Genomic DNA, 24,531 nt, shown 5'->3' on the forward strand with positions numbered 1-24,531 from the left:
ATTGAATTCACACATGGACAAGCAGGGAAATATATCAACAGTACTGCCTAGCCACCACAGTTTTTAAGGTGCCACAGATTTTCAGACATGCTAAAATGATAGAACTGCATCCTACTGTTGATATCCTCATAACTGACTCAGGAATTAGCTTTTGTGATACCATCTTCAGATCAAATGACTTGCCTATGATTCTAATGGGTGTCTAAACCAAGATTCAGACATACTTAAGAGACAATTCCTGTTCTCTCTCACGATTTATAACAACTGAGACGCTGCCTTGTTGCAAGAGTTAAACACCACCGAGCCAAACATTTCCAATGGCCAGTTTATCAGTATGCTTTCTTGTAAAACACGTTGAGGCTGGCCTGATATGATTAACTTTTATTCAAGCAAGAAATGCCCACAATAGATTTAATTTTCTATTAGCATGTTCTCATTTTGGCCAAAGTTTGGTTTCTTTAACATTCAAAACATATCAAGGTAGGCAATGGGGCTATAGGGTAAGAACATTATACATAACCACTGATGGAAAGCTGATTTCAAATACAGCATACGATTTGAAACTGAACTCTTTGAACTGTTCCAAGAAAACTTATCTATAGGCAAACACCAGTAAGAAAATCAAAGCTTTTAACAAAGCTAAAGTATTAAACAAAGTACTTCAATATTCCTCTCTGTATATTTAAAACATCTTACTATTTGTTATTTTAAAAAGACTTTTATGCATGATTATATTCTACTGAAATAATGCCAATCTTTGCCAAAGACCTATATAAAAAGTTAGGAGAATAACAATTATATGAAGTTGCTGATTCTCCACAAACATGAGGCACTTCAAATGCTTAGGTTTTAGTTTAGATACATAGAAAGCTAATTTAATCATCTGGAAACAGGCTCACCCAAGCAGGTTTCCTTTTTCTATTCCCTTTTCATATTTTGTAGGGACTCTACAGCTTTGTTACCCCCAGCTCCTAACCAGAGGAAAGATGCTTTTTAACTGCAAGTAAAGGTAAAATGTGCGCCAAGCAAGCTGTCACAGGAGGGATTTGTTTCTTGGGAACAGAAGGTATCTCAGGAACATGTTCATTTTATACAAGTGCTGCCTTTACTCAATAACCTTAAAAATAATACTTGGAAGTCAACAGTTATCAAAATTCATTTAAAAATGTTACCTAATACCTAAACATAAATAACCGCTTTCATTAATACAGGAATAAGTTTGAGCCAATAAAGGGAAAATAAATGTAAACCAAGTTTATTTTGCTTTTTAAGTAGTGTTCTTAAAGCACTACAGCTTGGTAAACAATGTAAATTAGTATAAGTCATCTCAAAAGCCAGAGTTCTGTTTTGTTTGTTTTTAATGAGTTGTTAAAAAGATGCAGCCTATTCTAACAGGATAAATATTTTTAACCATTTCACTTTGAGTTAATGAAGGCTCACAAATGAGCAACACTCCTCATTGAGGAAAACAAAAAGCTGTTGTCGACAAGCGACAGCACACACACACAAAAACAAAAAGAACTGTGTAAAAATAACTAACTGTGTTCCCATATTTTTTGAAGTCGTTTACAATGGGATGATATGCACATGATCTTGCTGCAAACCTGCCATACAGACTTGTAATACATGTAGTCTAGACAAACAATTCAGTCCAAGAGGTGCTAACTTCAGACAATGCAGCACTATAATCCTTTTAACAACGCAATCTGTTTTACTCATTATCTTTTCTTCTAGACTGAAATACAGGCTAGAAAGAAAATGCTCCCTAATTAAAAACTGGTATTGTTTACAGGAAAAAATTGTATACTTTCGCATCAGAATTTACAAGTATATGTTCAAATTGGATTTGCCTCCTCCCCCCATCCCAGCCACAAAATGGGGATGAAGTTAAAATTTTTAAAAATGCCGTAATTTTCAACTTCATGCAAACTAAATAAAGATGACCAAAACAAAAGCTTAAACAATGGAAGGATATTTCACAGAAAATTTCTTATACAAAAAACACATAAGAAAAAGGGCCACTAGGTGACATTTTAATTTACAAATTGGCATCATTTTGGTCGACAAATATCCAGATGCTGTTTTCATCTGCTAACAAGAGTTGCAGAGGAAAAGAAAAAAAGAAGAAGAAGAAAAAAAAAAAAACAACCCAGCATGACTTCTGATTTTAATCACACATTTCTTCTGGAATCTCATGTGGATTGAGGATGCCTGGGACAGACATCTGAAGTTTGTGTTTCTCTTCCTGAGCCTGTCGAAGGGCTGTTTCTCGTTCTTCCAAAAAGAGATCTGATGTATCTTCACCTGCAAACTCCTGTGAAAAGATAGTTAACTGTCATCATACTTAGCAATGTAATTTATCCATCAATCGTTGGGCTTAAATTATATATATAATTCTACACAGTTGAATTAAAAACTAAATGTGTTAGTTGGGAGGGAAAGATTACAAAAGAGGGATAGTATAATGCCCCATATAAAACATACTTCAAGAGCAATGATAATAAGAAAGACTAATGATCAAGTTTAAGTATATTATCAGTGTCCTCATAGCTATGTTATCAATCTTCATCCTTTATAACTCTACGAATTAGCTTTTTTTTTTACACCTAATTAAAAAAAAAAAAACTTTGTATTTTGGAGGGGGGGAAAACCTGCATATGTTATGTGTGATCAATTCTTATTTAATAGATAAGGACAAGAATTCATCAACTCTTTTTGATTTCTTTAAAACACGATGTGATACAACAAAAATTCCTCTTCCCATAAGTCAACAAAGCATTCTAACAGCAGTAAAAAACAGGCTGGTATCTGCTAATCATCATGGTTCCCCCTAAAATGAATTCTGTACTAACAATGTGGAAAATCCCAAGAGGAACTATCAGCGTAGTTCCTTCCCCCTACTCCTTTAAAAATATCTATGGGATTCAATCACAATGTTGCAATAGACATAAGTTACCGCAAACATTTTAAACCTATCTCCTCTTCTGGCCTTGATTTAAAGTTTTCCTTTCTGTAATCTATCTCAAGAGTAAGACTGTACATTATTTTAAAAGCACACTTATTTTGCTCATTACAAAAAGTGGTCAATTCTGGATGCAAGAATTCAACCAGTATTTACTCTCAATATTTCTGAAACTGCAAATAAAATACATACCTTTATCTGTACCAGGAAATCCCGAAGATGTTCCTTGAATGCAGGAATATCCTGATTTAAGCTGAAAAGTCCTGTCACAAAGAGCTTTACTTGAGCGCTGCAAGTTAAAACACAATGATTAATCGCTTAAAAAAAAACCCTGAAAAAAATTTAAGTTTATAAAAAGGGATATTTACTCTTGTAGATGAGGGAATGCGGACTTAAGAAGATTAGCCACATATTCCTGAATAAACATTTGGTTGTTAACTGGATTTCCAGGATTTAATGGTGTACTTATTTTTCCTTCTTCAACCAAATTAAACATATATGCAAGGATAGATGCATGCATTGTTAAACCTGTTGATAAGAAGGACATCATTAAACTCTAAGATGTAATAACAATCAGAAGGAACATAGAATTTTTACAGCTTTAAATTCTTACCAGCAGTATGCGAGGTGTCTGTCACAACAGAAAAGATATGCTGAAGAATATCACAAAAATAAGTCTGATAAAAACTCTGAGCTGCAGCTTCTTCTTGTGCAACATTTTGTAACAATGTAAAAAGTATCTGTAAGCCTAAAAGATATAAAGCCAACCAAGTTATTTCATACTGACAACATTCACAATAGTACTTCAGCTATTAAACAATTCAAAGTCCCTCTTGTTTTTTTTTTTTCTTAAACTGAAGACAATTATTTGCCTAAATTATCTTGACTCAGTAATGGAGTTAAATTAGAATCAATGACTGCTTACTTACAGACTAATCTAACCATTACCACCTTTCCATTATTTCTTAAGGTTTAGTTGATTCTCTCCACATCCATTACTGATGCACTCAAACAAAACCATGACAAGTGAAGTGATGATACCTCTTGTCTGCAACTATGAATACATAGATAGATGGGTGTCTGTCTTTAAGTGTCTGTATGTGGATTGTGGGTTGATAGGCAAATGAATAAAGAACATCATTTTTATGTTATTTACCTGTATCTGCTACATTCCTCATGGTATGTTTGAAAGCCCAAATAATAGAATCCAAAACAAGCTTAAACTGTGCAGGTGGAATAGCCAGGAACGCTGGGAAACAATGAGAATTGACAGCCTGAAGTAGTAAGAAAAAGTTCGTTCTGTGTTCAGGATATTCTTCAAAGTCCTAAAAATAAATGGTGGGAACAAAATAGAAGTTTCAATGCCTTAAACTGTATTAGATGGAAGAGGGAAAGCAAGCCCTAATTCATTATAAATATTTGGAGTTGTTAGTGGACCTAAGATATATGGCCTACTGAAAGTCAAACTCACAGATAATACAATTCACCTGGTAAGGGAGAACAAAATTACTATCCATTACACAAATGAATTGTCAATATGAAGGAATACAAGGTCATCTTATTATAAAGAGAACTTAACAAAACCCACAAAGACTGTCACATTTTCTATTAGCATTGAGACTTGCTAGAGATGTGCTACCACTTTAAAGTGACTTTGAGATCAGTAACACAGATTAGAAAAGTCTACTGTGTAAAATGTGTACACGTATATTTACATGTTTTTCTTTTGGTTAATACATTTTCCCATTCTTTATAAGCATATACTACACTTTACTAAAAACCCAGTGACTAAAATGTTTCAAGTTTTAAATAAATGCTAGCTGCTATTTGAATAAAAAACTTCGGCAAATTTAAAAACAAGTACTTTTCTTAAGTACTTTTCTTATCTAGAAGTTCAAATGTTTTAACATCAGAGCCTAAAATTTATGCTATGCTCATAGACAGCCATCATTTACGCTTTTAAAAGTTATATGAATAACTGTAAAACTTGCCATTATGTAACTGAAATGTAAAATGCATACCTTATTTATCATATTCAATGTGCACTCAAAAACAGCATCAAATATTTGAGGTATTTCAGCTGTTATATGTCCTCCTAACTTGTTGACAATAATAGCCATAGTACTAAGTACTTCTGGCTCTCTAGCAGCTGGGACATTTCTCTGGTAATCAATGAGAACTGCATCCAACAAAGGAGGAACAAAATTTTCAGCTACCTGTTTAAAAAAAATAAGAAAACTTTTAATTTTAATCCAGGCACTTGCTAACTTACTAAGCAGCTAGGTCAATGTCACCTTGTAAGACTTAATTTAGGCTGATTATCTACTGAAAAATGGAAACTCTTATGGCTTTAATTCTGGTGTATTAGAACTTTACAAAGAAAAATCAAGAACTCAAAATAGGCAGAAAAGGGCCATGGCCATTGTACAGTTTAAATCTATACTTATTAAAGAAAACTGGGGCCTGCAATCAAGTGACTAGCTCTAAGTATTATGGCAGGACCAGGATTCTAGGGATACTGTGTGTCTGTGTGTGAGGCATGGGGAGGGTAAAGCCTAACTGTACACCAAAGTATTCATATCTAACCAAAATCAGACATCCACCATCAATGCTTTTTTAAATTTAATGAATGCGAACCGATAGTTTATCAGAAATAATAACCATTACTTACTCTCAAAAAAGGAACTACACTATGCCAGAAAGACCGTGGTAGGCTTTCCGAGATTCCCAATAAACAGTCTAAGGTGTAAACTCTTATGTTTTATAATACATCCTCCATTAAGATGTGCTCAATAAATATGATCATGTTTCATTTAACTAAACAGTAATAGTGTCCCAATACACAAAACAGGCCTAGTAAGATTTGAAGGATAAGCACAAAATTATTTTTCTTTTACTTACTAGGTTTTCTCTTAACTAGAACCGATTCTCCCTTCTTTTTCTTCCTTTAAGTTCTACTCAGACGTGATTAAGTTGTACAAGTTTACTTACATACATCATGAAATGATTATAGAAGATAAGTTTAGTGATCATCATAGATATCTTATATATAACACCTCATATAGATACAAACAGAAAAAAAGTTGTGATAAAAATGTTTTAAGATTTACTCAACTTTCTTATAAAACATACAGCAGTGTAAATTTTATATACCAGGTTTGTACGTTACATCCTTTTTTTGACCTACATGACATTAGTTCCTATTAACACAGTCTAGTGATTTAATATTTTTATACATTCTAAAATGATCACATTAAATCTAGTTATGGTCTGTCACTATAAAAAGATATTAGTTCTTGACTATTATACACTATTTCCCATACTGTATACTTCATACCCATGCCTCACTTATCCTTTCCTTGCCCACTCTCATATTTCCACTCTTAACATTGAATTTATTTTCCTACACACTGGATCTGAATTATTTGACTATCTTTGAATTCACAGCCCCAAAGTTCAACATAAATCTTAGCTGCAAACTAGTTTGATACCTTGGTAATTTCCTGAAAAAAATTTTCCATTATCAATAGGAACAATAGTAAAATATCAAATTTATGAAAGTAAGTAGCGCAGTTTTCAATGCTACTTCCACACAATAGTGATGAACAGGAAAGGATTTATCATAATGTTCCAAGGACCCAAAGAACGAAAGGTTTAACAATAACTAAACATAAACAGCTCTCCCAAGTTCACGCATATGGAGCTAGTTACTTTCTGAAAACCATTTAAGACTGACAGGAATAAGACAACAAAAGAGACTTTCAACTAGGAAACTGCTTATTCCCACTAAGAAGGTAAACAGCTCTTATGACAGCTTTACAAATGGCTCCCAAAACCATCAGGAAAAAAAATTTCATTTGAACTCTATCCATGGAAAGTAAAAATGACCCAAAAAAAATCACCACCCTCCCCCTACCAACAGAAATTTCTTTGGAAGAAGGTATATATCTTGGGCTTCCCTGGTGGCTCAGCGGGTAAAAGAATCTGCGTGCAATGCAGAAGACCTGTGTTCAATTCCTGGGTTGGGAAGATCCCCTGGAGAAAGGATCTTACTATTTTAACAAACTCCAGAACTCCAATAAATAGAATGCTATAAAGTAACACCAAATGTAAACATCTAAATTACCTTTTAAATAGCTAAATGCACACATTCTAGAGAGTGCAGTATCAACTTTAAAAAACAAAAATGACATCTCACTTACCATCTGTGGATCATTAGACCGGCTCACCCAACCAGATATTAACTTTAAAGTTTCTCTTTTTACTGTTCGCATACTTCTAATCAATGGTTGCTTTGTAACCATCTCACCTAAAAAACAGAATCAGGTGGAATCCAATTTGACAACTAAAATTCTACACTGGCAGTGTACTTCAGATAATATTTGTTTCCACTCTCCATTAGAAAACCTAAAGACAAAGAGTGCTAGTGCTCATTTATGTCCAGCTCTTTGCAACCCTATGAACTATAGCTTGCCAGAATCTCTTGTCCCCGGGATTTTTCCAGGCAAGAGGACTAGAGTACTAGAGTGTGCTGTCATTTCCCCCTCCAGGGGATCTTCCCGACTCAGCCACCCAGAATGCCCCAAAAAACGAGAGGACACAGACTAATTTCCTGGGAAACGAGACTAATTTTATAAGGGAAAGGGGCAAGTGCGACTCATTAAAAATTGTTGAAGATTGCCTAAAGCATGGGAGGTATTTTGTCAAAAGTGCTAAATGCTTATGGCTAAGGCAGTGAATGTAGAACTGACTTAATATATCATTTCATGAGAATTCAGAATTGCTTACCATTAGCTTGAATAGCTGCAGAAATATTTTCACTGAGGCACTTGTATACATTAAGCATATCTAAATAAATTCTCCCAAGCTGAATCACAAATGGGTGTCCAACTGCTTTGCAAGCTCTCACATTTGTTTTCAGTATGCTACCAAGTTGCTTGACTGTTTCAGGATCTTTAAGTATATCCACATTCTGTAAGAACAAACCACAACTCCATTTATTGTAACAGAATTCTTTTTGCTGAAGCAAAAAAAATTACCCACATTACTACAAACCACCATCACATATATAATCCTAAAGTGTAAAAGTACTGCAAAAGTCTTTATCACTAAAGAATGGAGGAAAGTATTTCCCAAAATATCATCCAAACAGAATAAAAATGTTACCATTCTTTCAATGTGCAAAAGCACACAAAGCACTATGGATCAGATATACATGTCAAGGTACTAAATTTACTACTTTTGTAAATGTAACTTTCTTAGATTCCATCAGAACTTTTACAAAAAGTAACTAAAACTTACTTTGGTTGCTTGCTGGATTATGCTGTCCCAAACCTGATTAGGAAGTAGCATATATTTTTCTATCAAATGTTCTTGTACTGTTTGGTCTGTTTGTGCACCAATCATGTACCCCACAGCTTCATAAAATGTATGGACCTATGTTAAAAGACAGACATTTTACTTGTATACATCATAATAAGGAAAATCACATACAAATAATTCACTTACACACTTAAGCTAATTTTGTTAACATGTCAGTGATAAACAGTAAATCAGTTTAACACACTTCTGATTGAATTTCTGCCTCACTATAAAAATTAGAACACAGAAACACTTGAATTTAATCCATTAGTGGCGTTCTACCCCTATTAATGAATTCTCATTAAAGCAGTAGTTATTTTCTAAGAAAAATATGCTTACTGAAAAAAAGAAAAAGAAAAATATGCTTACTGATACACATACCTGTTGAGGCTGAAGATCACAAATTATAGTGTTAATGTTGTTCAAAATCTCATCAATAAATGGCATTACTTCTCCAACCTGAACCTGAACGAAATGCCTGCGGCACTTTTGTGCTATTTTAATGAAAGTATCACAAGCCATGTCCTGGACTCCATCGTGGGTCTCTTAACAAAACAAAAATAAAAAAAAAAATTCAAAAAAATTTTGCTTTTTCCATTAAGCAAAAATAAAATCTATTAAGCAAACAGGATTTACCATGCATGAATTCGAAGAGTTTGTTAACTACTGTCTTCAAAAATTTCCAGTGAGCTCTTAAAAATCGTGGATATTGACCTACTATGTACATGATATTTGATGCAATAATAGCTTTATTATCTTTGCCTCTTTTCTGTTCACATAATCCTAATAGATCCTGTAAAGTGAGAAAAATTTCAGTCATTTACAGTAAAATACACTATCAAGGTTCCAGTTCACACCTATCTCTTGCATACCTTTATAACAGTAACAAGAAATCGCTTTTCATCCTCTTCATGCATTGCTCCACTAATGGAGCCTATTGCCCAACACAATGTATTCAAATTCTTCCATGACCACTCCGTACCATTCACTTGATTGTGAAGCTTCTCAGTCATTATTCTTTCCGTATCTACATAATCCAGATGAGTAAGATAAACTACAAGGAAGGAAAAAAATTCCATGTTTTAAAATGCAAAACTTAATGAGCAAAAAAGATTTTTACTAAGACCAACAGCACCCTAATAAGGATGGCTATTAACAGACTCAGAAACTAAGCATGCCTTGTTGCCTAAACAGTATTTCCACAAAAGAACAGAATTTTTAAAAATAAGGATTAAATTAGTAGTATTTATTTACTTACCTAATGTTTCTCTCATATTCTTATACAAATTTATGGAATCGGTATCCTTCATGAATTCTCTTACAACTTCTCCCTGATCATTTTCTACAACTAATACTTCCTCTGGTTTAGCCATTCTACTAACCATTAATAAACGGACCTATTCAACAATTAAAAAAAAAAAATCTGTTAGATCTCTGAAATCAGTTACATCAAATATAACTCCCACTCTCAAAAAAATGGCACTCAACACCAACATACCGAACAAAATCATGCCCACAATATAAAACAATAAACATACTTAAAATGTAACTCTACAATAATTTTCAATCTAAACATGGACAAAAATCAACTGTTAACTTTCCTGCATCTCATTTGCATTCCTAACAAACTCACAGGTTGTGCTTGGATAGATTCAGCCAAAAAATAAAAGCCAGCATTTTCATTTGGTCCTCCAAAATCAGAGAAAGCACACTCAACCACACACTGTTGTTACCTTGGACAATACAGGCAAATACAGCTGTCTCCTAGGAGGAACATCAAAATGCTGACTTCCAGATAGCAATGGAGAGGCAGACGTTGAGAACGGGCTCTCTCTATAGAGTTCAGCTGCCAGGTGATTCCAGTACTCAAGACAAATCTTAAAGATTTCAGTTTCCTCTACTTCGGATACCAACAACATATAATGAAGGGCCTACACAGAAGACCAAAACTATTAAAACAATCCTTAGACATTACTAATCAACCTTAAACGGCTTTCCATTTGCTATGTTAATGGGAAATAAAATTTCACATTGCTTTTTGTACACTCTCAAGTTTCATCATTTACCAAATATACAGTAGAAATTGTATAGGAGCAAAGTGTGCTTTCTTCTGACATGTCCTACAACATGCTAAGAAACTTACATGACTGTAAAAAAATATGGACATCAAATGATATTTGGTAACAGCAAAAGGGAGAAATAATTGAAATGCTCAACAGATGAACAGACACAAAAAATGATGTATATCCATAGGGATATTATTCTGCATGAAAGGGATGAAGTACTGACATGTGCTATAACATGGTAATATGTTAAGTGCAAGAAAGCAGTAACAATAAAAGTCCATACATTATAATTCCAGTTATATGAAAGGTTTAGAATAGGTAAATCCATTGAGTTGTAAAGCAAATTACTTGTTGCTAGGGACTAGAGAGAAGAGCAGAATGGAATGACTTGTTTCAACAGGTACCTTTATCCTTCGTGGGTAATGAACAAATGTTTTAGAATAGATAGATGGCTGACAACACTGTGAATGGACTAACTGCCAGTCGTGCAATCTGTGAATGTACTAAACACCACCCACGCAATTTAAAAGTTGTATGTTGTTACACCTCTATTATAAAATAAGGTTTTTAGACTTTTCATCTTAGAAATGACCCATACGCACATTTATTGGAATTTAATTTTCATTATAAATTACTGATCTGGCATTGAATAGAACACAGAAATCAGGATACTTGGCTTCTGACTAGAATTCAGAATTGACAGCATGTACGTGTATTGTGCAGACAAATAATAAGATATGTCAAAGAGTAAGTCAAAAGAATTTTAGAACAAAAGCATAGTTTAAATTATTATTAATTTCAGAAGCCAAAAGCTCCACAAAGCCTACCTCCATGAGTGTTTCCCTGAGATTTAATCTTTTCTCTATAAGTTGACCATGTTCTTTAAGAAAGGTGCAGAGAAACAAACTAAGATTTTGAATAAAGTTCTGTTCATCATCCTTTCCATTTGAGTATGCAAGTCGAATATTGGTATTTAGAGGAAGCATCTGCAAATTTAAATATGGATCATAAGCCTTCAAAATAACAACAAAGATACTACATTTAAGTTCTAAATTTCCCCCACATTTTATTAATTTTAAAACATATGGAGTTAAATAGCTATCTTTAAAAAAAATGCCTTGGTCTATTATATCCATTTTTGTACCTTTCTGTCCTAGCTTTTGTTTTTTAAATCAATAGCATAGTAAGATTTCCTTAAAGATGATCCTTTGAAATTTTTCCTAAATCAGTTTTCCCACCTTAGTGTTATTAAAAATGTTCAAATATGTAGTTGATTCAGATTACAAACATATTATGTAGCAATGTAGTTTTATGATTAACCTTCTAGATAATTTCATATATACCTAGTCAAACTAGGACTTAGCTGATTCCTTTATTTAAAAGATGGAAGGTCAAAGGCAGAATATTAAACCCCAAGTGACCAAAACTTTAAATTCTTCAGAAATTAATTATCAAAACATTCCCAGAACCTTTATTTCAAGGATTCTCAAAATTTCTAGCTTACCCTTCATTTTATATAATAAACACAAAATTGCACTGATCTATTAATGTTAAGCTGTGGTGAAATGTTTCAACTGAAATCCAACTTTTTCTAAGGCACTAAAAGTGTTTAGTCAGTTTAATAAGAGTGTTACATTACCTGTTTTAGCTGCATCATTGTCAGTGTAAATAGCGTTACAAATTGCTCCTCATACTGGCTTACACTCACGCCAGCAATCTCAGTGAGGCACTTCAGAGAGACATTTCGAAACATTGGAACATTCAGGAACTATTTTAATTAAAAGAATGGGGGGAGAGAGGGAGCATAAAATTAAATGGCCTGGAACACTTTACTTAAAATTAACAATTAAAAAAACAATGAAGGATTTAGAAATCAGGAACACTGGGGGAAAAAAATCTGGCAAATAGGTGGTGATACAGGTTTTTGGTACCTATATTTTAAGGAAATTTCATTATCCACCCAATGGACAGTAAAATTTAAAAGCAAACTGTGCTTTCTTTTGATGTGTCTTTAGACATCTGAAAAACACGAAGTTGCTTAGAAACTTTTCTCATCATCTACTACATGACTTTTAAAGACATGTTTTCTGTATAATCTGAAAATATTATAATTGTTTAAGATTCTAAGAGATCAGCAATATACCTAAGATTAACAAAGATGTAGGGAACTGGCTCTTTCATATTTTATTGTTAAGAAGGAATAAATGTAGCCTCCCATTTGTGGGTGGCAATTTGATGAGCATCAAAAGCCTTAAAAATGGACATACTTATTGACCAACACTTACATGTATTAAAATTTGCACAAAGTAAGTATCTGTACAAGTACATAAATGCCCAACATTTCCCGTGGTATTGTTGACAACAGCAAGCAATTTAAAATAAACTTTCTATTGATAAAATGGTGGCTCCAACATAGTAAATTCACATTAGAACATGACCCCATCAAGTCCTGAACTACAAAGCCCCAAATATAAGTTATAATAGTCTGCTTTTAGAGGGTCTTGATTAAATACATAATTTATTCATTACATTTGATTAGAAAACATCTGAAAATACAACCAGTTGTTAATTGAATATCTCTGGATAAACAATTACAAGACTTTATATAGGCATTACATGCTACTGCAAACAATTAGTTGTTCACATAGAATATAAGAGACTGCCTAGTAAAGTGACAGTATCAAAAGATTCTGACACTGTTTTTAAAAATCAGTAGCTGAAACTGCAGAAAAGTTCTCAGCAGTTTTCTCATCTCAGAAATAAGGCTGATTATGGTTATGAATGCAGATTGGTTTTTCTATTCAAAAGCATAGTTGTGCAAACTTTATTTATAAGAAAATAACTGAAATGCATTCACATACCTTATAAATTAATGTGCTGATTAACTTGGTCTCAAAAATATATCCAAGCGGAATCCAGTTAAGAAATCTGAGCAACGTTTCTAAAGTCGCATGTACAAGTGGAGCATTTTGGGAATTTTCCTACAACAAAAACATGTTTTTCAATTAACATCTTCCTATAATAATATAGTTATTTTTTAAAAACTGAAATTAAAAACACTTACCATCACAAACTGACAAAGCTGAAAAATTTGTGAGAATTCGTTGCACATGCTAAAGAAAAAAAAGTGATCAGTTTAGAAGAAATGCTGTAACTGTTTAGAGTAACAACATTTCAGCAGCCATTAAAACCCGAGTTACTTCTATTTATAAACACAGGTATCAATAATTTCATCGAAAGTTATGAAGTTGGGACTTTCCTGGTGGTCCAGTGGCTAAGACTCTGGCTTTGATCCCTGGTCAGGGAACTAGAACCCACATGCCACAACTAAGACATGGCACAGCCAAATAAATACATGTGCCGTGCTTAAGCTGCTTGTGTCTGACTCTTTGCAACTCTACGAACTGGAGACTGCCAGGCTCCTCTGTCCACAGGGATTCTCCAGGCAAGAATATTGGAATGGGTTGCTGTGTCCTCCTCCAAGGATCTTCCCAACCCAGGGATCAAACCCAGGTCTCCAACACTGCAGGCGGATTCTTTACTGTCTGAGCCACCAGGTAAATAAATAAATATTTAAATAAATTAGTTACTAAAACTATGAGTAAATATTCTTTTAAAACTCACCTATAAAGGGCATGTTAATTTCCTTTCTTAAAGGTTTGGTTTTTATGTCATCCTTAATCTATTTGAAAAATTTCAATTAACATAGTCTTTTACTAATTTTTTAGTTTGGTCATGCAGCATGGCTTGCAGGATCTTAATGACCCAACCAAGGATCGAACCAGTGCTCCCTGAAGTGGAAATTCTGAGTCTTAACCACTGGGCCACCAGGGATATCCCTCAATCTAGTCTTTTATTTTTATTATTATTATTATTTTTTTAATCTAGTCTTTTAAATCCAGACAGTTGAAATAAAACTCTCCAAATGGAAAGAAGCAGTGTTAAATATCCCTAATCCATTGTGCTTACACACCGAACCAGAGATAAAAATTCTAAATTCTGAAGCTAGTTTAAACACACAAAGGTAAAATATTTGTTCCATAATGACTAAACACATTTTTATTACTATGTTGAAGAAAATAAAATCTGCCATGTTTCTGGTGTTAACTATAGGAAAATGGATAAAATGTAGGAACAGCAGAATTCAGTAGACATTTGGACACAAGTCATATCCTTGGACCTGTAATTAACTAGGCACCATATAAAACAGACTTCCAAGAGCTTTCTGGGAATTCTTAATCTATATTCTTTCCACATAACATGTATGAAGTTACTTTGCTGTAATACCATACATATTTTTCAAGCCTCCCCAATTTAGAATATTAGGGTATTTAAGCATTATTTAAATCTGAAGTAAAAAAGAATTTAAAATGTATTAACTTGTTTCTTAAATATTTATAATCTACCTCCAATTTCTTGAAATTGTTTGAAAAATTGCTTAAAAATTCTAAAGCAATTACTTGCCTGTCTTTTAAATGCTTAGCTTTCACTTGGGTTATCTGTCCACTAGAAAAATCAAATACTTCTTCACTCAAGAGTTTCAGAATCACCATATTATTCTGACAGAGACTTTCACTGGTCCGACTTGCTCCAACAATGTCACTGATAAAAGTTGGCCAGTGTTTTGGCCACTCCTGTTTAAGTATCTAAAATAAAATAGAAAGTGTTAATTTCTTTTCACTTGTCAAGTGCAAATAAACAAACTTCATAGAAACTGTGATACCAAAAGCAGAAGCAAATTATCAACCACCCTTCATTTTGTTCCCCTTTATCAAGACAGGAAACGTTCCAGTCTCTATATAGAATATACTGAGTAGAAACTACAAAGTCCTATGTCTTAAATGCTCCATTCTCAGGAAGATTTTTGTACATATTTTAAAAGTTATGTAAATTAAAAATTTCTAGTTAGATATATAGAAAGTTTAAAAAACAGGTAAAGTATAAAGATCAATTAAACGGATGCTTGAACTCAAAGCAATTTTTAAATGCATCAGTTAAGACTGAGATAGCTGACATGGAAAAGAAAGAAAAAATATGAGGCAAAAATTTTTTAATGAGTCCAACCCATATTGGAGCCAAAGAAGTGAAGTTTTTACAGTACTTGTAAATACTGTAGTGCTCTTTGTAAATACTACCACAGCATATTAACAACCTTAAATGTTAGACAATGGGCTAACTATTGTAAACACTGTGAGGACTACTATCACCACTTTGCAAGATGTTTAGTTAATCAATAAAATAGAATACTTTGTTCAATTTATCAGCCTAATTCTCAGGAAAGCACTTAATTCTCAGGGAAAACAATATATCAAGTAAAATCTCACCTGAACGAGAATCATATTTAACTTCCCGATATATACCTTTTCTTTCTAAGAAAAGAAAGAAGTTTAAACGAGGACTTAAAAAAATTGATATAATAAATAACAAATGCAGGCAGCCCCCCATCCATGCCCGGCAGAAAGAACAAAGTGACTGCAGATCTATCATAAATGATTTGCATATGTGTCTATATGTCTGTGACAGAAGTGGGTTTAAGATCAAGATCCAATATTTAAATGATTTTACACTCTCACAGTAGCTTCCAAAAAAGCTCTTACCTCTACACAAGTTGGGTCAGATGATGTCTTGATAATGAGGCCCACAACGTATTTCTTAATCCCTATTAAAAAAAAATTATTCAGAACTTTATAGCATGCTATAAAATTGGGTAGGGGGAGGGCAGAGTAAAGATCAGATCAGATCATACACCTGAATCCAATCACCAGTTATGACATTATGGGGAAAAATGTGTACTACTACTTTTTCAGTTTTGTGAAGAAAGACAAAATATTGGTTTGACAACTATGAATTATTATCTTCTAAGATATTCTTTAATGTTACACAGCCAACTATACCAAACTGTGATTTTTAAATTAAAAAAAAAAAAACAACAAACCACAACGGGAAACTTATGATTCCTTTAAAGAAACACAAAGTCAGATGTTAATCCCTGTCAATTTATTTACAGCACTAAGCTAATCCTGTAAGTAATTTTACCTTGTTTGTTCTACAATGTAGAAAAAAAAGTTAAGAAAAAAGTTTTTATTTATATTCTTAAGGATACCTTTATAGCATTACCTATTCTTTCAACAGTTAACATTTCATGTCTTTGATTTTAATTTGCATCATTCAGAATTTACTGGGCATCTATCTACTATACGTCCCCTCCAAATTTTAAAGTAATGTAGTTCACCTTAAATTAATATACCGAAAGGATCTGAAACAGGATTTCCTAATCCAACAAATTATCTCTCCCTATGAAAAATAAAGACTAATTTCACATCTGTTTAATAATTTAGTTTTTGCCACCAAATGCTTTATGAAGATTTTCAAATTTTCAAAGCTATCTGAACTTCAGAAATACAAATTAAAGTTTATAAAACTGTGTCCCAACTCTCATCTAACAAATCTACACTGGACTCAATATCCATTGACCAATGCTAATTTATAAGAAACAGCTACCCAGAAATATAATCAACCCTAGGAAACAAAATGCCTATTTGATTGTAAAACTACCCCAATAGAGCAATTTTCATGATCATGTTAAGTGTTAAATTCACTCTTTGACCCCACGGTTCCTTCATTGGTAACTGAAAATTATTTCTATTAATTATGGTGGAACTGGCCATTTCAACATTCCAAATAAAAACAAAACTTTTAAAAAGCATTAATTATAAAAATATTTTCCTAATTGATGAAAAATTTCACAAGTAAAACAAAGACACATAGTAAAGGTTATTAATCAATTGAAAATGTAACCTTAAGTATTATCAATATCCACAATATAAGAATCATTTGAAAAACTGCCTGCCAGTTACCAAAGATTTAACTATATATACACAAACACATATAATCCAGTGAAAACTGTTACTGACATTTTAAAAACTTCTACACTAGGCAAAGGCACCAGTAATAACTGTTGTAGACAGGATCCACCAATGAACATGCGGTGTGTGCTTAGTCAGTCGTGTCTGACTCTTTGTGACCCCATGGACTGTAGCCCACCAGGCTCCTCTGTTCATGGGGATTTCTCCAGACAAGAATATTGGAGTGGGTTGCCATGCCCTCCTCCAGGGGATGTTCCCAACCCAGGGATCGAACCCAGGTCTCCCTCATTGCAGGTGGATTGTTTACCATCTGAGCCACCAGGAAAGCCCCAATGAATGAACTGAATGATAAAACAAATCGGCAAAACTTCCAGGACAAACTAAGTTGTTAGTAGGAAAAACTAAATGGTATAAGTACATTCTGTACTTATGGGGGCAACATTTTAGACAACGTTTCTGTTGTCTAAAATTATTAAAAAAAAAAAAAAAAAAAAGAGGCTTTGTGGACACCCAAAATAAAACCAAGCTTAGATTCAATAAAGTGATTTAAAAAGAAAGAAACACCCAGAACTAGGGGAACTAGTTTTATTTTAAAATGAGTGCTAAATCATACCATTTAGTTAGGATAACCCACACAACAATCTCGTGTCCTTAATATCCATTAGATCATATCAAAACAATTCTGGTATTGTTGACCTTTCTGCTCTTTAGAGAAATTACTGTCATTAAGGCCCCTAAAAAATTAAGAAAAAGAGTCATTCTGAATAAACAGAAAACATCACTCTGAAACCTCTAAATTCAGGCAAAAACATCGAACAGTAGTGGAACTACAATTTCTACCTCCATATGAGTTTGGAGGCTTCTCTCAGCCTCAGAAGAAAACAGAATCAGACTAAGTCTACAACTCTAATAGCAACTAAATAACTTTTTTTCAGAGACTTCTGAAATTCATGTATAAGATGGAGTAAAGAGCAAAAGATGAAACGGGAAAAATGTGAAATAAGTAGTAAATACACACACACAACCTGTAAGGATCTGAGAGACAAAACTAAGTCTCAACTTAGTATCACTAAATATCACTCTAAAATGATCAGTGTCCATTCAAAGCACTGAAACTACATGTGAAGACCTTTTCCATCAAGTACTGCAGCACACAGTGTCTGTTTAGAATCTCCTCCTGCTATGCACCTTGTATGATTAAGTACCATAATGCCCTCCCCAAACTTCTTCCCATTATTTACCAAAATTAAAAGAGTAAAAGAAGTCAATTAGGAATAGTTTTAAAATTGTGAATTACACCTTTGAAAAAAGAAATGGTGGGAATCCCCTGGTTGCCTAGTGGTTAAGATTTGGGGTTTTCACTGCCATGGCTTCAGTTCAATCCCTGTTTGAGAGGTAAAATTCTGCAAGCCATGTGGCTTAGCCAAAAGAATAAATAAATAAATGGTGTCACACATATCAAGGTAGAAAAGTCAGATGTTTACAAGTAACAGAGAAAGCTCGGCTTCTGAGATTTAACAGAAAACTATCCTAGACTTGACAAAAACAAAACTCCTTTATTCCCAGCATCTCTTTCTTTGTGCCAAATGAGCTAACTCATCTGCCAGTTGGGGGGAAAAAAAATTTTCAGTTTCTTCAGTTGTTTTATAAATAAAACAAATTTCTTAAAACAAGAACTATCTTTACAAGACTTCATATCCAATAAAAACCATACTAATCAGACATTATCTCTTTCCAATTATTCAGAATGGAGAGACCAGGATACTCCTTCCAGCAGCCTTCTAAGCTCTTTTCTAGAAACCAAGAAAACTTAAGGACCATCCATGCATAGTTTCTTCAAAATATGGTACACTAGTATAAAAATGCCCAAATACTCACTGGAAGGTGGCTTATGGCACATGAATGCTCCTTATCCAAGAGTTTGTGTGTTAATAATCTTTCATAACTCTTATTTTTCTCATTATCAAGAAAAATGTCTTTGACAGTCTCATTTCAAATAAAAACAAAGCAACACCAAATAATCCACACAATTTCATAAACGGATAACAACAACAGTAGCTAGCTAAAAAGGTGAGATTTAAGTACATGTAATTCCCAAAGAAATGCTCAAACTACCACACCACTGCACTCCTCTCACATGCTAGTAAAGTATGCTCAAAATTCTCCAAGCCAAGCTTTAACAGTATGTGAACTCTGAACTTCCAGATGTTCAAGCTGGTTTTAGAAAAGGCAGGAACCAGAGATCAAATTGCCAACATCTGCTAGATCATCGAAAAAGCAAGAGTTCCAGAAAAACATCTATTTCTACTTTATTGACTATGCCAAAGTCTTTTGACTGTGTGGACCACAACAAACTCTGGAAAATTCAGACCACCTGACCTGCCTTGAGAAATCTGTATGCAGGTAAGGAAGCAACAGTTAGAACTGGACACGGAACAACAGACTGGTACCAAATAGGAAAAGGAGTACGTCAAGGCTGTATATAGTCACCCTGCTTATTTAACTTATATGCAGAGTACATCATGAGAAAGGCTGGGCTGGAGGAAGCACAAGCTCGAATCAAGACTGCCGGGAGAAATATCGATAACCTCAGATGTGCAGATGACACCACCCTTATGGCAGAAAGCGAAGAAGAACTAAAGAGCCTCTTGAGAGAGTGAAAAAGTTGGCTTAAAACTCAACATTCAGAAAACTAAGATAATGGCATCTGGTCCCATCACTTCATGGCAAATACATGGGCAAACAATGGAAACTATGACAGACTATCTTTTCTTGGGCTCCAAAATCACTGCAGATGGTGACTGTAGCCATGAAATTGAAAGACGCTTGCTCCTTGGAAGAAAAGTTATGACGAACCTAGACAGCATTTTAAAAAGCAGAGACATTATTACTTTGCCAACAAAGGTCCGACTAGTCAAGGCTATCGTTTTCCCAGTAGTCATGCATGGATGTGAAAGTTGGACTATAAAGCTGAGCACCGAAGAATTGATGTTTTTAAACTGTGGTGTTGTTTGGAGTCCCTTAGACTGCAAGGAGATCCAGCCAGTCCATCCAAAAGGAAATCAGTCCTGAATATTCTTTGAAAGGACTGATGCTGAAGCTGAAACTCCAATACTTTGGCCGCCTGATGCGAAGAACTGACTCATTGGAAAAGACGCTGATGCTGGGAAAGATTGAAGGCAGGAGAAGGGAATGACAGAAGATGAGATGGTTGGATGGGATAACCGACTCAATGGACATGAGTCTGAGTCAACTCCAGGAGTTGGCGATGGACAGGGAGGCCTGGGGTGCTGCAGTCCATGGAGTCACAAAGAGCTGGACGCAACTAAGCAACTGAACTGAACTCCCATCGGACTTAATAGTTATATATATCATCTTGAAAGTTATTTACACAACAATATTAACAGTCTTACCACGCCCCCCCTCCCAGGAAGTTCTTGCAAATATTAAACACTTAACGACAAGGTAAAAGAAATGCATTAACAGAATGTGATTCACTAAAACCCTTTAAAATGGGAACTTACTGACTACAACACACCAATGGTGCCATATTCCCATAGAGGCAAAATGCCCTTTCTAAATTTAAATTTTAAGTTTGTTCATGAGCATCTTAGCTAATCAGTGATACAGACTATCTTTATATCATTAATATCATTATATTTTCAACCAAGTATAGAATTCTACCCATTAAGAGAAAAATACGAGTGAAAAAGTTGCAGAATCACATCCCTTGCTTTCATAGTAGCTAACTTTCATACACCACAGAAAATGGAGCGCCTTGACACACTATCACAAAAGGAAGCTACAATCAGGCAACACTGAGTTCAGTCTGGCCCAAACCATTGTGCAATGCTTAAACTCACTTTAAATGTGTGCTCTATAATCACATCCCTTCATCAAAAAGCCATGTGTAACTGAAACTTTTTCCTTTCCGTAAAAAAAGAAATAAAGAAAGAAATGTTACTTTCAGATGCATAGCAAAGTGACTCAGTTATATATACATAACACACATGCCTGTATACACATAGGCTTCCCTGGCGGCTCAGTGCTAAAGAACTCTCCTGCCAGTGCAGGAGACACAGGTTCAATCCCTGGATTGGGAATATACCCTGGAAAAGGAAATGGCAACCCACTACAATATTCCTGCCTGGAAAATCCCACGGATAGAGGTGCTTGGTGGGTTACACTGTCCCTGGGGTTGCAGAAGAGTTGGACATGACTTAGTGACAACAGCAACAACACACGTGTTTTCAGATGGTCTTCCATTACAGTTTATTACAAGATTATTGACACTCAATATACCACAATATAGGTGCTATATGTATAGTAGGTCTCTGTTATTTTATATAGTAGTACTTCTATTGATCACATATCCCCAATTTATCCCTCCTCCCCTTTCAAACCCTTAGGTAACCATGAATTTGTTTTCTATGTCTTTGTTTAAATGAGCTCATTTGTATCACTTTTAAGGATTCCACATATGATACATCTGTCCTCTTACTTCACTTAGTATGATAATCTCCAGGTCTATCCAAGTGGCTGCAAATGACATTATTTCATTCTTTTTTATGTCTGAGTAATATCCCACTGAGTGCATGCACAACCCACTTCTTTCCCCACTCATCTGCCCATGGGTATTTAGGCTACTTCCACGTTTTGGCTCTTGGCCTCTTGACGAAGGTGAAAGAGGAAAGTGAAAAGGCTGGCTTAAAACTCAACATTCAAAAAAAAAAAAGTCATGGCACCCAGTCCCATCATTTCATGGCAAATAAATGGGGAAACAACGACTGACTTTATTTTCTTTGGCATGGAAAAAGATTTGATGCTTTTGAATTGTAGTGCTAGAAGACTCTTTTGGAGTCCCTTGAGATACCAAGGAGATCAAACCAGCCAATCCTAAAGGAAATCAACCCCAAACATTGAGTGGAAGAATTGATGCTGAAGCAGAAGCTCCAATATTTCAGCCACCTGATGCAAAGAGCCGACTCATTAAAAAAACTATGAAGCTGGGAAAGATTGAAAGCAGGAAAAGGGGACAACAAAGGATGAGACGATTGGATGGCATCACCAACTCAAAGGACAGGAGTTTAAGGAAGCTCCCGGAGATGGTGAAGGAGAGGAAGCCTGGTGTGCTGTAGTCCACGGGGTCGCAAAGAGTCGGACACGACTTAGTGACTGAGCAAAAAACGTCTTGGCTATTGTAAACAGTACTACTATGAACACTGGGTTTCATATATTTTTTTTGAATCAGAGTTTTCATCTTTTCTGCGTATATGACCAGGAGTGCGATTACTGGCTCATGTGGTAACTCCATTTTTAGTTTTTTAAGCACCCTCCATACTGTTCTCCATACTGACTGCACCAATTTACGTTCCTACTAACAGTATAGGAAAGTTCCTTTTTCCCCACATCCTCTCCTGCATTTATTATTTGTAGGCTTTTCTGATGATGGCGTGAGGTGATACCTTATTGTAGTTTCAATTTTCATTTCTCTAATAACTAGTGATACTGAGCATCTTTATATGTGCCTGTTGGCCAGAAAGGAAGGCACTTTTCCCATGTCATACTCTTATTACAAACCTGTCGACTTAAACCACCACCAATAATCACAAAGAGTCACTAAAATATAGCTATTTGTCCTATTTACTTTATCATCCAAAGGAATCCAGAACAATGTTCCTATTCCTCCTTCACTGAAATCCTCATGGAAACAAACAGCAAAATGAGAAATAGAAAAAAATAATTCAAAAGCAGGGGTTCTTAACCTACAGTCCCCAGAGATTATAAATTGGAATTAGACTGTAATTTATTGCCTATATGTTCAGTAGTTTTAAGAGGAATGGATCTTTATTATTTATTCTTCTTAAAAGGGTTTATAACTGCAAATAGTACTGAACAAGAACTCCTAATGAGATAGAGCAATTAAAATTCTATTAAATTCCTAATATACAAAATTTGCAAACAACCCACAAGTAGATAAACAAAGTAGAATAAAATATTCAGTGTTAAAAAGGAATAAAATTGATACATGCTGCAACATGAATTAACCTTGGCAACATATGCTATTGAAATAAGGCAGACACAAGAATGATTGTACGTATGAGTTACCAAATGGGCAAATTCATAGAGACAAGTACAATAATGGTTAACAGGGACTGGGAAGAGTATATAAGAGAGAGTTAATGTTTAATGGGTAATTTCAACTGAGATGACAAAAAATTCCAGAGATGAATAGTAAGGATGGTTGCACAATATTATGAATTTACTTACTGACAATGAACCATAATACACTTAAAATGGTAAATATGTACATTTAATCACAACTGTTTTTATTTTATTAAAAATTCAACATTTTCTATAACAAAAGAACAATCATAAAAAAATCCACAGCTCTTTAAAAGAAAATCTTGGACTTAAATAATTTTTTGGCCACGCCTGGCAGCATAAGGGATCTTAGTTTCCCAACCAGGGATCAAGCTCATGCCCCCTGTATTGGAAGTGTGGAGTCAACCACCGGACCACCAGTTCTCCAAATCTCTTTAATAAAATCTGTAAGTGTTTCGCATCTCCTCCTGTGTGGATTTAAGGTAAGGATTAGGCATTGTGAGGTCTCAAGTAAAGACCGCTTATGAAGTTCCACATAACCAGGAAATGTTGGGGCGGGGGGGACCACATTGTCATTATACCTTAAATAGAAATGGTAGTAAAACAGTTTTTGTCAATTACATATGATGCTGAAGTTCAAAAGAATATTGTAAAAAATGTCTTATTGGATAAAATGTAATCAATATTATCTTTATTATCCCATCAGGTTATAAAACTGGCAAAAATACACCAATAGTGCCTGTTTAATCTGAGATTAGACTGGTACTTCACACATTACATTCCAGAGTGGGGGGAGAATTTCTCATGGATTTGCTTAAAAGCTATGGCCTTAAGAGTCCAAACACTTAGAAGTGCTTTTCAAAATGACCAACAACGGAAACAACTATCTCTGTTCAGTAGAGCGTAACAATACTAACTTAAATATACAGACAGAGATGATGTGAGTGAGGATGCTCAACAGTGTAAGTCACAGGGAGAAGCCATTATGTGTGTGCTACAATGGCTAGAATTTTTAAAAACTGACCACACCAAGCTTTGGCAAGGATGGGAAGCATACTGCTACTGAGAATGTAAAGTGATACAATCATTTTGGAGAACAGTTGGGCAGTTAAAAATATACACCTACCATATGATCTATCCATTCTACTCCTAGCTGATCAATTGAGTGACA

The 24,531-nt window shown here is 34.5% G+C and overlaps 1 protein-coding gene across 1 annotated transcript in view; it reads right to left on the bottom strand.

Annotated features, from left to right (window-relative positions):
- Positions 1-1,239: 1,239 nt before the first annotated feature.
- Positions 1,240-24,531, bottom strand: part of XPO1 (exportin 1) — a 40,987-nt gene continuing 17,695 nt past the window's right edge. Inside the window, exons 5-25 of the mRNA XM_043468847.1 lie at positions 15,987-16,048; positions 15,714-15,758; positions 14,854-15,035; positions 13,454-13,502; positions 13,251-13,370; positions 12,029-12,157; positions 11,217-11,375; positions 10,057-10,254; positions 9,582-9,720; positions 9,196-9,377; positions 8,960-9,116; positions 8,705-8,868; positions 8,264-8,398; positions 7,751-7,934; positions 7,165-7,271; positions 4,984-5,178; positions 4,119-4,287; positions 3,576-3,710; positions 3,331-3,490; positions 3,155-3,251; positions 1,240-2,314 (exon numbers count right to left, since the gene is read on the bottom strand). Of these exons, the coding sequence (XP_043324782.1) occupies positions 2,168-2,314; positions 3,155-3,251; positions 3,331-3,490; positions 3,576-3,710; positions 4,119-4,287; positions 4,984-5,178; positions 7,165-7,271; positions 7,751-7,934; positions 8,264-8,398; positions 8,705-8,868; positions 8,960-9,116; positions 9,196-9,377; positions 9,582-9,720; positions 10,057-10,254; positions 11,217-11,375; positions 12,029-12,157; positions 13,251-13,370; positions 13,454-13,502; positions 14,854-15,035; positions 15,714-15,758; positions 15,987-16,048 (2,915 nt within the window). The 3' untranslated portion in view covers positions 1,240-2,167. The remainder of the gene's footprint in view (positions 2,315-3,154; positions 3,252-3,330; positions 3,491-3,575; positions 3,711-4,118; positions 4,288-4,983; positions 5,179-7,164; positions 7,272-7,750; positions 7,935-8,263; positions 8,399-8,704; positions 8,869-8,959; positions 9,117-9,195; positions 9,378-9,581; positions 9,721-10,056; positions 10,255-11,216; positions 11,376-12,028; positions 12,158-13,250; positions 13,371-13,453; positions 13,503-14,853; positions 15,036-15,713; positions 15,759-15,986; positions 16,049-24,531) is intronic.

This window comes from Cervus canadensis, chromosome 5 (genome assembly GCF_019320065.1).
Source record: "Cervus canadensis isolate Bull #8, Minnesota chromosome 5, ASM1932006v1, whole genome shotgun sequence".
Taxonomy (NCBI): Eukaryota; Metazoa; Chordata; class Mammalia; order Artiodactyla; family Cervidae; genus Cervus; species Cervus canadensis.